At 39.0% G+C, this 16,503-nt stretch overlaps 1 protein-coding gene across 1 annotated transcript; it reads right to left on the bottom strand.

The window, feature by feature from the left end:
* Positions 1-1,971: 1,971 nt before the first annotated feature.
* Positions 1,972-16,490, bottom strand: ildr1b (immunoglobulin-like domain containing receptor 1b). The gene is made up of 8 exons (XM_063499079.1): positions 16,406-16,490; positions 13,629-13,799; positions 11,012-11,161; positions 10,793-10,912; positions 10,535-10,681; positions 8,257-8,382; positions 3,202-4,070; positions 1,972-2,676 (listed from the first exon to the last, which is right to left on the bottom strand). The coding sequence occupies exons 1-8, from the start codon at positions 16,452-16,454 to the stop codon at positions 2,638-2,640; spliced, it is 1,671 nt and encodes a 556-aa protein (XP_063355149.1). The 5' UTR covers positions 16,455-16,490; the 3' UTR covers positions 1,972-2,637.
* Positions 16,491-16,503: the final 13 nt, after the last annotated feature.

The raw sequence follows: 16,503 nt of genomic DNA, 5'->3' as shown, positions 1-16,503 counted from the left end.
TAGATACCATATTTCTAAGATTTTCAGGGCCGAGTACAATAACCTCAGTTTTATCTGAATTAAGAAGCAGGAAGTTAGCGGCCATCCAGGTCTTTATGTCTTTAAGACATTCCTGCAGTTTAACTAATTGGTGTGTGTTACCTGGCTTCATGGATAGATAGAGCTGCGTATCATCTGCATAGCAGTGAAAATTTATGCTATGTCTTCTAATGATGCTACCTAGGGGAAGCATGTATAATGTAAATAGAATTGGTCCTAGCACTGAACCCTGTGGAACTCCATAATTAACCTCAGCATGTGAAGAAGACTCTCCATTTACTTGAACAAATTGGAGTCTATTAGATAGATATGATACAAACCACTGCAGTGCAGTACCTGTAATACCTACAGCATGTTCTAATCGCTCTAATAGGATATTATGGTCGACAGTATCAAACGCTGCACTGAGGTCTAGCAGGACAAGCACAGAGATGAGTCCACTGTCAGAGGCCATAAGAAGATCATTTGTAACCTTCACTAAAGCTGTTTCTGTGCTGTGATGAGCTCTGAAACCTGACTGAAACTCTTCAAATAAGCCATTCCTCTGCAGATGATCTGTTAGCTGTTTGACAACTACTCTTTCAAGGATTTTTGATATGAAAGGAAGGTTGGAGATTGGCCTGTAATTAGCTAAGACAGCTGGGTCTAGAGATTGCTTTTTAAGTAAGGGTTTAACTACAGCCACCTTGAAGGCCTGTGGTACATAGCCAATTATTAGAGATAGATTGATCATATTTAAGATTGAAGAATTAATTAATGGCAGGACTTCTTTGAGCAGTTTTGTAGGAATGGGGTCTAAAAGACACGTTGATGGTTTGGAGGAAGTAATTATTGAAGTTAACTCAGAAAGATCGATTGGAGAAAAAGAGTCTAACTTAACATCAATGGTACTAAAAGTAGCTGTAGACGATATTACATCTGGTTAAAGACAAGGTTAAATAAAACCTGATGTAACATCAAAGGTCTTCACTTCTATTTTGAGTTAAAGAGTGTTTGTGTATTATTTACTGTGAAGTAACCGGGACATCCAGAGCCAGTTTGTCTCCCTTACTCATTTTTTCCCAGGGTGAATGTAGCTGTTGATTATAATGTGGATTTGGGGTCCTGTTGGTTAATAATAATATGACAAATTACACATCCAGGAAACCTTTTGCACAGTCATTGGCTCAGCCATGTGTATAAAGAGTAATATCACTTTGACAAAATCAATATCTTTGAATTAGAGAGACGGTGCCATGTTTGTTTATTACTGTTTAATTCTTGATGAATACATTCATATTCCCTTTTTGTCCTTTTAACAATTCAAAAACTGAACGTTAGCCGCCTTTGTAGATCCAAAGCACCTGGGATTTGTTCAGCTGTGCAGAGACTGTGGTGGTAAAGTGGGCCATCTAAAAATCTGAAGGTTTGTGGTTTGATCCCTGGCTCCTCCTATCTGCATGCTGAAGTATCCTCTGGGAAAATACTGAACCCCGAATTGCCCCCGATGCATCCATCAGAGTGCGAGTGCAAATGTTAGACAAGGGTTAGGAAAAAACTGCTTGTAGGAATCTGTGTGTGATTGGGTGAATGAGGCTTGCAGTGCTCAGTCACTGTAAATAGGTGCTATATCCGGCCATTTATCAGATGTACTAAAAACTTGAATTACTTTCCTCCTACATGGTTTAATATTTTACTCTTTTCTCAGGCAGTTCGATTGTGCTGTTGTAATGACTAATATGACTAAAACATTGCCACTGCAAACTATACTAGTTCATAATGCAAACTGATATGTGACTTTAGTATCCCAAACGTCCAAGTAATCCACTCACCCCTGAGGTAATGGGCTACTACAACAGGACTAATGAAATAAAATCCACGTCATGCAGGCAGTATCATAAAGATTTTTATTAAAAACACATACTTTACAACAAAGCTACATCTCTATTTAAAAAAAAAAATCCAGTCACAATTATATTTTGGTGTGGGTGCATCCAGATCTCAAAACATCCACTAATCAGTCCATCTTCCTGCAAATGTAGTTTCCATTGCTACTGTTACTGCTTTATCCATGTACAATGGATAAAAAAATATATATATATAAAAATAATTTTTAAATAGCATAAGGAAGGCAAAAAAGAAATTACTGTAAAAAACAAACTTAACAGCAAAACAAAAATAAAAACAAATAAACACTGTATCTTTATTAAACTTATGCTTAACCAGGAAGTAAAACTAGAAAGTAGGAATCTCTTCTGCGAGTCCTGGATCTTTTTCAGCACAGGCACCTTTTTACAACGATAAACGTACTTAACCTAAAAAATCCATCACCACATGTAAGACAATTCAGGAGAACTAGGACAAGAATCACATACAATCATATTAATAACAATCAATAATATGACTTCATGCAGCTGCACATCACCTGCAGTATACACCATCACCCGAACAGTTATTTTTGGTGCCGTTACATGCAGGGTACAATTATACTCATACAGTATATTTACACTACTAAATGAATCAACAACATCTTTGTTCCTTCCAGGTGACCAAACAGGCACCGACTTCTTCATCTTCATTTTTACCGTTTTCAAGAAAAGCTCAAAAGACAGAAATGTTTCAGATGACTACGGTGGTGTTGCTATGGGAGCTTCTATCCTACGAGAGAAAAGTGAAAAAGGTGAAATTAGAATTAAAGATGAGGTGACGCACACAGGTAGAGAAAAGCACCAAGACATTAGAAGAAAATAAAAAATGAAAGTAGTTAAGACTAAATGAATGGCACTTCATCCACACCTTCAGGTATACGTGTATGAAAAAATCTTTACAAATCAGTCTTTTGCTTAATTTGCAATTAATTAAAACCCCTAAATGCAGTTCTGTGAAATTGCCACTTTTATAGTTTTCTCATAGTTTTGCTATTAGTTTTGCATAAAACCTCTTTAAACCATTTCATAAATCATTTCAGTGTATGAAATGTATCCATTTTCTGTGTCAGGATTCTAAACATATTTCAGTTAAAATACAATAATTCCGGAGTCGTTGTATGATCACAGTGGTGCACTGCCTGATACTGCCAACCTAAAGGTGTGGCTGGGATATTAAAAGCCATGCAAGATAAAAGTAGAATAAAAGGACACACCACTGGGTCAGAGTGTGTCACTAGCTGTTTGTGGATCTTACAGAAAGGCGGTCGTAGTTCCTCTGGTTGTTACTGCGTGGAGGCTGGATGTCGATGGAGTGGTAGCTGGGGGGCAACTCTGACCAGTCCCTCCCTCTTCCTCCTTTTCTTCTCATACTGTCCTCTTCATCTGAGCTCCAGGACCCGTTGCGGTGCAGGGGAGGTGAGTAGCTCCTCTGCTTACGAGGAGCTCTGCTTTGCAGCTCATCCATGAGGTCATCGCGACTTCGGGCACGGCGCCTGGACGAACTCCCTCTCTCGTTCCTTGAACTCCTGTGAGATGCTCTTCCCCGCCTGTTGTCCCTATCCGAATCATCAATGTAATCACGCAGGATTCCCCGCCTGGGAGGAGAGGCACTTCTGTATCTGTCTCTTGATCCACGACTGTTGCGGTGGAGACCACCTGCTGAGCGGTTTGTACTCCCACTGGACTGGCTGGACATCCTGGGAGCCCCCCTAGCTCCATCTCCACCACCAGGGCCCCTGCGTGAAGAAAAGCTGGGTACACGCTGGATAATAGGAGGCAGGGTGATCACTCTTCTCTCCATCCCTCTCGTCCCCATCTCATCCAGTGCTGACAACATACTCGGAGGCCCTGGTGTATAGGAAACTTGTGGAGGAGCAGGCTGAGCCTGTAATGGAGGCACATTCTGGACAGCATGAGGAGCCATCCCTGGTGCAATGACATCAAGCCCTCTCACTTGATTCTCGAAGTATTCCAACACCTGGTTGTTACCATGAATGCTGCCACGCACACTGCTGTTGCCATGGTGTGAAGGAGGAGGTGGCGGCTGCTGCTGTAGGCCCATGGGTGATAGCTGCATGGGAGCCATGGCAAAGTTGTGCTTGTTTGGGTAGTCTGAGTATGAACCTGAAACCAAACTGACAGCGATTAAGAAGATAAACAACAACTGTTGAACCTACAAAAACTCAAGTTATTCTCTGGACATTTGAAGGGAGGAGTATTGTTTAGAGGAGTATTGCCAAATTTGTACACAAACAAGGAATTTGTTGCAGTGTCATGAAGCAAAAAACAGTGGTACAGAAATAGAACATATGGTATTTGCAGTATATATATATATATATATACAGTGGCTTGCAAAAGTATTCGGCCCCCTTGAACTTTTCCACATTTTGTCACATTACAACCACAAACATGAATCAATTTTATTGCAATTCCACGTGAAAGCCCAATACAAAGTGGTGTACACGTGAGAAGTGGAACGAAAATCATACATGATTCCAAACATTTTTTACAAATAAATAACTGAAAAGTGGGGTGTGCGTAATTATTCAGCCCCCTGAGTCAATACTTTGTAGAACCACCTTTTGCTGCAATTACAGCTGCCAGTCTTTTAGGGTATGTCTCTACCAGCTTTGCACATCTAGCGACTGAAATCCTTGCCCATTCTTCTTTGCAAAACAGCTCCAGCTCAGTCAGATTAGATGGACAGAGTTTGTGAACAGCAGTTTTCAGATCTTGCCAATGATTCTCGATTGGATTTAGACACCAGACAGGTCAGGGATGAAGTTATTGAGAAATTTAAAGCAGACTTAGGCTACAAAAAGATTTCCCAAGCCTTGAACATCCCACGGAGCACTGTTCAAGCGATCATTCAGAAATGGAAGGAATATGGCACAACTGTAAACCTACCAAGACAAGGCCGTCCACCTAAACTCACAGGCCGAACAAGGAGAGCGCTGATCAGAAATGCAGCCAAGAGGCCCATGGTGACTCTGGACGAGCTGCAGAGATCTACAGCTCAGGTGGGGGAATCATAGGACAACTATTAGTCGTGCACTGCACAAAGTTGGCCTTTATGGAAGAGTGGCAAGAAGAAAGCCATTGTTAACAGAAAACCATAAGAAGTCCCGTTTGCAGTTTGCCACAAGCCATGTGGGGGACACAGCAAACATGTGGAAGAAGGTGCTCTGGTCAGATGAGACCAAAATGGAACTTTTTGGCCAAAATGCAAAACGCTATGTGTGGCGGAAAACTAACACTGCACATCACTCTGAACACACCATCCCCACTGTCAAATATGGTGGTGGCAGCATCATGCTCTGGGGGTGCTTCTCTTCAGCAGGGACAGGGAAGCTGGTCAGAGTTGATGGGAAGACAGATGGAGCCAAATACAGGGCAATCTTGGAAGAAAACCTCTTGGAGTCTGCAAAAGACTTGAGACTGGGGCGGAGGTTCACCTTCCAGCAGGACAACGACCCTAAACATAAAGCCAGGGCAACAATGGAATGGTTTAAAACAAAACATATCCATGTGTTAGACTGGCCCAGTCAGAGTCCAGATCTAAATCCAATCGAGAATCTGTGGCAAGATCTGAAAACTGCTGTTCACAAACGCTGTCCATCTAATCTGACTGAGCTGGAGCTGTTTTGTAAAGAAGAATGGGCAAGGATTTCAGTCTCTAGATGTGCAAAGCTGGTAGAGACATACCCTAAAAGACTGGCAGCTGTAATTGCAGCAAAAGGTGGTTCTACAAAGTATTGACTCAGGGGGCTGAATAATTACGCACACCCCACTTTTCAGTTATTTATTTGTAAAAAATATTTGGAATCATGTATGATTTTCGTTCCACTTCTCACGTGTACACCACTTTGTATTGGTCTTTCACATGGAATTGCAATAAAATTGATTCATGTTTGTGGCTGTAATGTGACAAAATGTGGAAAAGTTCAAGGGGGCCGAATACTTTTGCAAGCCACTGTATATATATATATATACACATATATATATATATATATATATATATATATATATATATATATATATATATATATATATTAGGGGTGCAACGATACACAAAATTCACGGTTCGGTTCGGTTCGATACTTTGGTGTCACGGTTCGATATTTTTTCGATACAAAAAAATGTTCATGCTTTTTTAATTTGTCATTTATTAAAATTATAAATATAAATTTTAACTCAAAAGTACAGTGTTTAAATTTAATGTTGCTGAAACGACAAAGTAATAAAATAAATAAATATCTGATCGAGAAATCCCTCATCTTTGGAAAAGAGAGTTTATTACAGAGAAATGGCTCTTTCCAAAATAAAAGCTATACTATACGCTTCTTCTGGGGTATACTCTCAGCAGCATATTAAACATATCAGGTCCCCATAAGGAGAATCATGTGCTAACGGCTGTCTAAATGACTCGGGTAAAGTTTGTAGCATGCGTGCTTGTTGTTTTTGTCTGCTTCCACTTGTCTTTGCACTAGGATGATGTCGGAGTAAATGTGCAGTCATATTCATTGTGTTCCCACTAGTGCTGTCAGCGTTAATCTAAAATGACGTTAACGCCACAACACGGCAAATCTCCGTTAACGAGCTACCGCGGATCGCCCCGTGCGTGGGGCTGGACAGCGTCAACACGTTAACGAGCAAACTGCACTAACGCAGTAGTTCCCACCAATGTAATTGAACACTGCGTGGCACATCCGACATACTGTTTTACTTTTGTCCATGACGCGCTTACCTTCAGGGTCATACTTCACATGAAGACCAAAATAGTTCCAAAGGCCAGATCTGAATGAGGGTGGGGGAGGTTCAATTTGCCATGTTGCAACGAGCTTAGCTTCTATCTTGCTAGCTTGCGCTGCGCTCAGTGGATCTGCGCTCGACAGTGCAGCCTAGGCGGAGTAGTCGAACGCAGATCCACTGAGCTCTCAACACAGACAGCATCGTCAGAAGAAAAGTTGATAAAATAAATAAAAAATCTTGTATTGATCGATACACATGCGTACCGAACCGAAAGCACTGTATCGAACGGTTCAATATCGATACGAGTATCGTTGCACCCCTAATATATATGTATATATATATATATATATAACACACAGAAAAGGAATATATACTAACCACCTAGAGATACAGATATAGAGAGTACAACTAGAAAATGAGAAAGAAGTAAACCTATGATTGCTTTAACTGAATCTGGTGTGCAATGTTGTTATAGGCTGACTAAATAAGGTTGTTATTGTAGCATGTAGTCCAACAGCCTGGGGAAAGAAACTACTCTCATGCCGTGAGATGTCTGTTCTGCAAGGTGCATGAGTGCACAGGGAAAGCAGGGGCGGGCCCAATTATGTTAAGAGATTTGATTGAGCAATCCAGTGTCAGTAATGAAAATGAACGAATGGGCTGCTGTCAGTGCTTGTAGGGCCGGTGCATATGTGTTGCATGTAAATGTTTTACAATGAAAGCCCGGTTAAGAAATTAAGCCATTGTGACCACTGAAATGCTCACATGAAGTGTTGAACCAGTATTAAACACAGACTGTATAAAAGAGACAAAGCCAGTACAGAAGAGTCTTAAACCAGTATTCTTTCTATTGGCCAGCAGGGGGCAACCCCTCTGACTGCAAAGAGAAATCAGACTGTATATAATTTTACCGAATAACTATTCTTGCTTTATTGCCTTAGTAAACATTTTTCTGTTTACGTGCTCAATCACTTGTTTTAACACTTCCTGAATACAACATGAAGTTTATTTTGTGATTTATCATCAGCATTAAAGTAAAAGAGAAGATGAAGCAGAATATGTTTCAGGTCAGCGCTAAATTATCACGATGCATGTTGTACGAACATGCAGTGCCCTCCGTTTCTGACTAATATCAAATCCAGATTTAAAAAAATACAAAGAGGTGTGAAAAAGCAAGAGTCCACAAACCAATGAGGGAGCTTTGAATCGTCTTTTATGTACAGTCTATGGTTTTAACACTGTTAGAGTAATGCAGATACAGACAGGGCAGCAAGAGCAGATTCCAAAAATCAAGGCTTCTTGCAAAAAAACAGTTCACGTGGTGGAAACAAACCACATTACAACCAGAGGTAAAATAAATAAATAAACAATAATAAGGGCATGACTGCATTACAAGCCTGCTTCAAAGGCTTGTAATGCAGGTCTGCTACCTTCACCAGCTGAAGTGAATAAAAGCTCTGATGCCCATATGCAGAATTACACATTGTTTGGGGGTTTGTTTTATGTTATTGCAAATAAAGGATTAAGGGCAAGTCTTATTGTGCTTTCCCGCACTCACCTGAATACAGAATGGGAACGCCCTGGGAGGAAGCATTGGAGCTGATGGGAGCATAAATGGGCTGACCATTCATCCAGGGTAACATAGCTTTCCGAGCTTCTTTCAGCATCTTGTGCTCCATCACAGCTGAAGTCAAAGCACACGGAGCAAGCAGTTCAAAATGACTGATATAGGTACTTAACTAGCAGATACTGATTTACAGCAGAGGGTAATAATAATACTGCTTGTTTTTAAAGTACACTGGACCATCTCAGTAAATATTCTGTCTTAAAACAAACTGAGGGGAATTTCAGCTTACATTTCTTTACTAACTAATGTATTTCCTCTTTTGTAGCATGCCGTGAGAAGGGCACATAATTACAATGTGTTTGCAGAGTGCATATTTCAAATATTTTCGAGAACACACAGGGCTGCACACACACACAGGATTATATGAAACACAATGACACATCTGGCAGCTGCGGTGACCTTCAAAAGAACAGTGCTGCATACCATTTACAATTCATGTCCTCATCAAACATTTAGAAATTTTTCTCTATGGATTTAAAATTTGTTTGATTTTGTTTGATCTATATCTACTCAAAATAACTCTCTCTATCTTAGACTACAGGCTTACTTAAAAATAATTAAACAGTTTAAAATTGCAAAATGGTTTATGCAGTAATAATGAGATACGGCATATGGGTTCTCTCCATGCACTGTGGTTTCCTCCGATGGTACAAATACAGGTTTATTAAATTAAGTGGCACCCTGAACTGGATAAGTGGTTAAGAAAAATGACTCATGGAAAATGTAAATACATGGCTGATAATACTTGTGAAATATTAAACTTTTAACTAATGCCTGATTTAGACTTCTGCAGGGAGCCATTGCACAGAACTACCTAAGTCGCCGACGTCATTGCCCACATTTATGCTTTTAAGTGCTTATGTGTTATTTACCATGTAGTCGTATCCCAGTGTTTTATATACAGTGTTGGGGAGTAACGGAATACATGTACCAGCGTTACGTATTTAAAATAAAAAATATGAGTAACTACATTCCGTTACAGTTTCCGTTTAAATAGGTGGTAATCAGAATACAGTTACTTTGTGGAAATAAATAGAATACAAGGCAGTCATTTCTTGTTTCATATGTTAGGCTATGCCCACTCTATGCCTTCTCCAATTTTGGTGATTAAACACAGTTGGGTGCAGGTTTAGCTCAGTTGGATGAGCATGTAATCATATGTCACATAGCTGAGAGAGGCCGGCCTGGGTTTGAGTGCAACCTGCGGACTTTCTTTTAAATTTCTTCTTTCTTTTTTTTTTACTCAGTTTCCATTCGGGATTAATACATTTTCTCTGATTCTGATTGCTGGAAATCCAAACAAAACACACAATAAGAGGCTCTAATGTAAGCGTCCTGTTAATGTTGGTGGCGTCAGTTACACAATGGACCCAGAGCCAGCAGTGCATGGGCAGGAATGCATTTCTTACTTGGACACCACTTCATAAGAAGAATGGGATGGGCAAAACTTCAGTATCTTCAGTGTACTATTGCTGTGTGATTTTTATTACTATTAATGAAGGCTACTCGCCACCAAGCTAACACTGTTAGCTGGCGTTGGCTGAGGTTAGTCCATAGACTGCAGACTGTTAGGCCATTTCTAATACTCAAGTACGCAAGTCCGTACTCGCCTATTCGCTAGTCCGGACTTCCCGAAAACGCAGCGCGATCGTTCTACAATTGGAACGGCAGTGTACTTGATGACATCACAATTCCAGAGATTTTACTGCCATCCCCTCTTAATTTAACTGTGATTAATATTTGTAGACATATACAATGTCCCTCAGGCTCACGTCCATTTTGATTTCAGCAATGTCCTCGAAAAATTTGCTAACAATTCTGAGTCTTTATATTTACGTCATGATTATGCAATCGTTGTTATTCTCTCACTGATAAAGTCAAAAACTGCGTTGAGGAGGAATCGATGTTGCTAAACTATCCAATAACAATAGTTAAGAGCTGTGTCGACCCGGTGTGTAGTTACATTTCTCAGGTTATATGGAAGGTTACGGTGTAGGGTTAAAAGCTGTTTCTGGTTGCGTTGTAAGTTATGACGTAGATTTCCAGCTGAAGCATATTCAGTTGCGGTATTTCTACTTTGGCACATAGTTACATTTATAGTTACACTTTTCTGGCAACAGAAGTCTCTTTCTAATTATTTAGTGAAGTGAATCTGCCTCCTATAGAGCTACAGCTAAAAATGTACAATCCAAAAAGGCATTTCTTCTACCTTTTTCTGGACAGCAGCATGTCCGAGGACAACAAGGGCAGCGGACGTAGCAGCAACACTTCTGTGGGCAGCATTGACAGCAGCATATGCAAAAGAGCATGATGAGCAGGAGAGCACCGATGATGATTAATAGGACTGTCAGCCAGTCTGGAATAGGTGACAGTAAAACATAATTACTGACAACACTACTGATTTTTCAGTATATTTTACATTTTACTACCTCAAATAACTTGACTTGAAGTGACTGAGGGGACTTACGGTACACGATGAGCTTCACTTCACGATCCGAGTCCCCTGTTGTGTCACCGGGAGCATCAATGGTGCAAAAATACACACCGTTATCCCACCACATCACCTCAGTGATGACCAGATCAGCAGCTGTTGTCAGAAAACATCACATTAGTCTGAAATGTGAAAGAAATTGAAATACGTTTAGACTGTACTGCAGCATTATAGTTATGATGTAATCAAACATACTGTTTCGAATTGTAATTCTGCGGTTCCTGTATTCAGCACCCAGGATGGGCTCATTGATGCCCCGTTTCTGGATGACAGTACGAACTGTGCGCTGGCGGTCCGGGCAGTCATTGGAGGGGTCCTGACCGAGCTGCAGAGCTGCCTGATAGGCTTCAGGAAAAAAAGGAAATTATTTAAATAGGAATATAAGTACATAGTTTCTTTCTAACTCTTTGTACTGTACAATTACAACTACAATATGCTGCTTAAACCACTGAAAAACAGTCTGATAGGAATTAAATATATGAAGCAAAATTAAACAGTACACACAAAGATTAAAAACACACAGCTGATGCCTCAAACCTGTCTAAAATAAAAAAATAAATAAAATTCTTATTTTTAATTTTTATGAAAATATGCATAATGCAGAGCCTTGCAGCCTGAAATTAGACATGTCTGTAATTCCGTATGTGTTGGTGTGAAAAGGAATGCAAGGATTGGGTGTGTCTATATGTACACCACACTGAAACAGGGCAAATAAAAAGAACACAATGGAAACCACTGCACGCTTGTCATGATCTCTAGTGTGGACCCAGGGATTTTCAGTGGTGTCGGGTTGTGGGTTTTTTGTTTTTGTATTTTTTGATATTCATAATGGTTTCCCCTCTGTTTGTATTTGTATTTTCTTGGTCTCTTTATGTTTTCTTGTTTTGTACTTCTTAAGCACATGTTGGAGGTTAATTCCTGTTTTACTTGAAGATTAGTTTTGTTCCCTGTCTGTCCTCCCCTGATTCCCTGGTTGCTTTCACCTTTTGTTGATTAGTTTTCACATCTCACTTCTCATCTGTGTCCCATCCCCCATCAGTCCTCTGTGTATAAATAATCCTGATTACACTTTTTCTTTTATTGTGCTGTCACTCTATCCCTGGAGTTTTTTCCCTGGAAACTTTGGATGTCATTTGTTATCTCGCCTTGGATTTTGTACTTTGAATTTAGCCATGAACCTAAAAAGGTTGGTTTTTGTTTTCTTAGGTTTTGCATTTGGGTCCTTTACTAACAACCATAGTAATACTTAGCCCAAAGTTAAAATTCAGATATGCAATGTTTGGATCCACTGTGCATCTTTCTGTTTGTCAAAACATTTTTTGAAAATTACTGTTGACATATTTGAAATGTTGTCCAGCTGAATTAAATTTGAATTAGTGACTTTTTGAATAACTTGTGTCGTGTTCAGGGTGCTCCCCACCTCTCAACCAGGCCTCAAGGCTCTCATAACCAGGGCCCTATACTACAAAGCAAGATCAACATACCCAAGTTATCTTTCCGTTATCTGGAGTCACTTAAACTAACACTGGCAATCTGGATAAGCATTCAGCGAATCTGGTTATCAACTCGCTGAGTAAACCCATAAGTTCCCCTGCTTGCTGACGTGAAAGTGGCAGCATCTGAGTAACCCCACTGATGGGTAGCGGGAGCAGAGCGGCTAATTTTGAATGGAAGATGAAAACTATAACATTAGAAACATATTATTTATCAAAGTTATTATATTTTTATATTTTCTAATTAGTTTTTATTTTTATTTCATTTTGATTTTAACTCACTCGCTTTTAATTCATTTCAGTGTCAGTTTGAAAATGTTTATATATATATATATGTGTGTGTGTGTGTATTTTTTTTCTTAATTCAACAACAGAAGAAATTGCTGAAATGCTTATGTGGGTGTAGTGTGGAGTGATAACTAGAAAGCGAATACCTAGCCACAGAAATGCAAACATGACTCAGTACTGAGATAATTCATAGACTTCATTCAGCTGCTATCTAAAGTGATCTCTGCAACACAGGAGGAGTACTCGGCTGGAGTGAAGACACTGTTTTTATTTGTAAGAACAGAGCTTTGATGTGGAAACACATTAATAAAAAAAGGTTAGAAAAGAGGGAAAACATACTGTTTGATAACATTTTGAAAAATGTACTTACCTTTTTGTGCACAGATAGCTATAACTGATTTACTTTGCTGTTAAGACTGGTTTGTATCAGGATCTAAGTCAATACTGAATAAATTTTTGGTAATTTATAAAAGACTTGCATATTTGAATCGTTTGGTCTACAATAATAGAAACACAGGACTCTGAGACCAGAAAAGGGAGTTCATATCCTGAATCCTGTGCGGCAAAGATTTGAGCAACAAAAGGAAAGAAAAAGGGGTCAAAGTTTCAGTTAAATATTAAACAAGGTGATCCACATGAGTCATTCATCCAGTCGGGCTGAAGACTAGAACTGTAAAAGAAGAAATTACTGCCTCGCTGGTATACGCCTTCACCAGCAGGTCACGTTGCAGTTTTTGTCAACACAAAATTATAAAAGTATTTTAACTGAAGAACGAAGGTGATTCTAATAAAACAAACACTGTGGCCACTACAAAGCTGGAAAGTGTTTCAGGCATGGATGCTGACAAAATGAAACTACAAACTATGAACACACCAACAAAGCACAGAAAGAGTCTAATCTGTTAATATCTGCTCATTTTAAAGTACATGTATCATTAACACGTATCCCATTTTATAGAATTTTTTGCTTAAGGGAAAACCTCATGACAGAATAACAACGTACCACCCTCTTCTTCCACCTGTAGCCTCACCTGTGGAGTAGTATTCCAGAACGGGGTCTTTACAGAAGGATTTGAACTTCCAGGAGACCAGGACGTCCTGCTGGTTCGCTGAGGTTGAGTAGTCACAGCGCAGAATCACAGAGGCAAACAGCATCGTCCTCCTCTCCGTCTCTGGAACATTCACTGTAACGGACAGCAGCTCTGACACAGGAAGGGAGAACGGTGAGATTGGACTTTAAAAACTTAAACAGCAACAACTGATTTGACACACACACAATTGGAATTGATATTCCATCAGCCAGAAAAAAGACCTCGTGCGATGGCTGCTGAGTGATGGATTGAAAAGAATCTGACCAAACTGGATAACAGTTTACGCTTGAAATGCTTAACTGTGCGCAGATTGTACTCTGTTATTACAAGTAATAACAGCCTTCAGTCACGATCTATAATGGCAAGTTTTGGAAAACAAGCTGATGACAAGAAACATCTGCTGATGGACAAATGTATCAGTTAAAGTTAAAGGTAAAAATGATCAACTTTCTCCTCAGTTATTCTTGAACAATGCCAGCTTTACTCAGTAAATTTATATCTCAAAATACTCAAAAACAAGTCCGCAATCAGTTATTTTCCACAGTTTATTATCTTTGTCATAAACTAAAATTTGTTGATGCACTAAATGTTAGGAACTATGTGAAAAATGTCGTTAAACCATTTCTGCAGTTAATATTGCGAGTCTTCTTTTTAGAGATTGTTCAATCCAAAAGTTAATATCTTCTCATCACAGAGCCATTTTTAAACTGAAGAAGACACTTGCTAATAATAATAATATGAATATGAATTTATCTCCTCACTATGCAAATACTGAATACTGAATACATGATACTGAATTACAAGTTGTAGATTTTTCTGGTTCCCACATGTCAGGCTAACATGTAAATGAGCAAAATCCGGTTGGAAGATACTTAGGAGCAGAAACTATGTTCATATTTCTACTTATAGTTGAAGTTGCTTCTTTTATTAAGTTTGAACTGAAAAGAACTGAAACCCCTAGAAACACAAACAGCAAGTATTCAACTCACTGCAGAAACACATGGGAAGACATGCAAAACAGCCAAAATATTATGCAAAAGAACTCAAAAAATGCAAAAATGGCAGGAACAACCATGAAGACGACCACGAACAGACGCAAGGTAAACAAAATCTAACCATAAAGTGATTCAAAATCATGCAAAAATATCTGCAAGTTGGAGATTCAAAACAATTTTTAATCGCAATCTGATGACGAATCCTTTGAGTTTGTGTGTCTGCCGGTTATTGCCACTATTTGTACAAGCTTTTGAGACTTGCATTTCCATGACAATAGTTCTTAGCTCCAGTTAATATAAGGTTGTTCAAATTCAAAGACCAGTTAGTTACCTTATATTGTAGTTGATAATTCAACATAGTTTTTGTGTTGCAAAAAAAGGCAAAATTGCAAATAAAACACTTCTAAGAAATACTTTGAACAATAACTGAGCATTTCTGACTTCAGGAATATTTATAGCAGGACTAATAAATGATTACTGGTGTTTAAAAATAAACTGACTACAAAGTGTTTGTGATCAGTGAGCTCTTAAAAGTATTTGGTACTTTTTCCTTTATATCATAGCTGCGTTAACAATCTGTGGCACAAAATACTACAGTTCCACAGGCATCTTCAAATTACTTGTTTTCATTGACCAACAGTTTAAAAACAGTTTCACTAACGGTGGAGAACAAAACAGAATATTTGCAATTATTTCCTGCTCCCCTTTGTGTCATTAAAAAAAAAAAAATCAAACAAAACATGTTTAGATTAACTGTCATTTTGGACAGTTACAGGAAGTCATGATGGGTATTTTAACCAGTCTGTGATACAAGTGGAAAGCATGTTAATAAAATGATACGTGATAATTAAGTCAGCTGCAGTGCTACTTATCTGACAAAGATTATTTTTTACTGTGTGTTGATATAATGTGATACATTCAGTGTAAAGGGGGTAAAGATTGCACAGTATTACACTGGACCACACCTGTGACCATGGAGTGAAACACTTTAAACAGACTGAAGAAATTTGTTTTTTGATGGGAAAATACACAAGGAAGTGTTTGTACTGGAATACATTTCGCTGAAATTCTGTTTGGATCCTTTCGTACTGAGAATAAAACATGTAAGAGTAGGAATCTTTGTCACATGAAGGGAAACTGTTTCATGAACGATATCAAGCTATTTTCAGCCATAAGCACTCTTGCCAAACAGGTCATTTTTAAATTTTATTAATAAAATCCCTTCATAAATCCTGTTGAACACAGTCTATTAGCCCATATGAACATCTTGGCACTACAGAAAAAGGCGAACCAGTGGTTTAAGGTTAGAATAACCAGATTTAAAAAGTTTAAAATGGTCTGTATCTGTTATTTTGACTCATTAATCCAAATAAGTCCTCAATTGTAGATGGCAGACCGCTGACAGTAAATTATTATTATTAAACTGTTAGCTGAAAGTTCCTTTCCTTTAAAAATCAATAAAAACTGAAAAAAGAGAGGGGTTAACATAAACGTCGCCTTGGCCCTCTTTTGTTTACAGCAACTTAAACAAACCCCCACGGAAAAGTAGTGGAGCGGTCACGTGACCACAGGTCGGCCTTGTCCTGTTTACACCTGCCAATAATTAACTTGTAAAAATTACTGCTAGTTTCGACTTTTTTTGCTTTAGTCGACACACACCTCCATATAGCGACATGTATGAGGAAGAAAGTGCGTTTGCTGGAGAAACTTTTAAAGCCTCACCTGTTGGCAGGCGAACCAGCAGAAGCGCCATCAGGATCATATTTCGCATCTTGCTGTTCTGTATCCTCCTGCGGAAGCTCGACTTCTTTTACCGACTG

Source organism: Pelmatolapia mariae, linkage group LG16_19, assembly GCF_036321145.2.
Source record: "Pelmatolapia mariae isolate MD_Pm_ZW linkage group LG16_19, Pm_UMD_F_2, whole genome shotgun sequence".
Taxonomy (NCBI): Eukaryota; Metazoa; Chordata; class Actinopteri; order Cichliformes; family Cichlidae; genus Pelmatolapia; species Pelmatolapia mariae.
The sequence above is the reverse complement of the archived record's forward strand: the minus strand, read 5'-3'. Positions and strand labels throughout refer to the sequence as shown.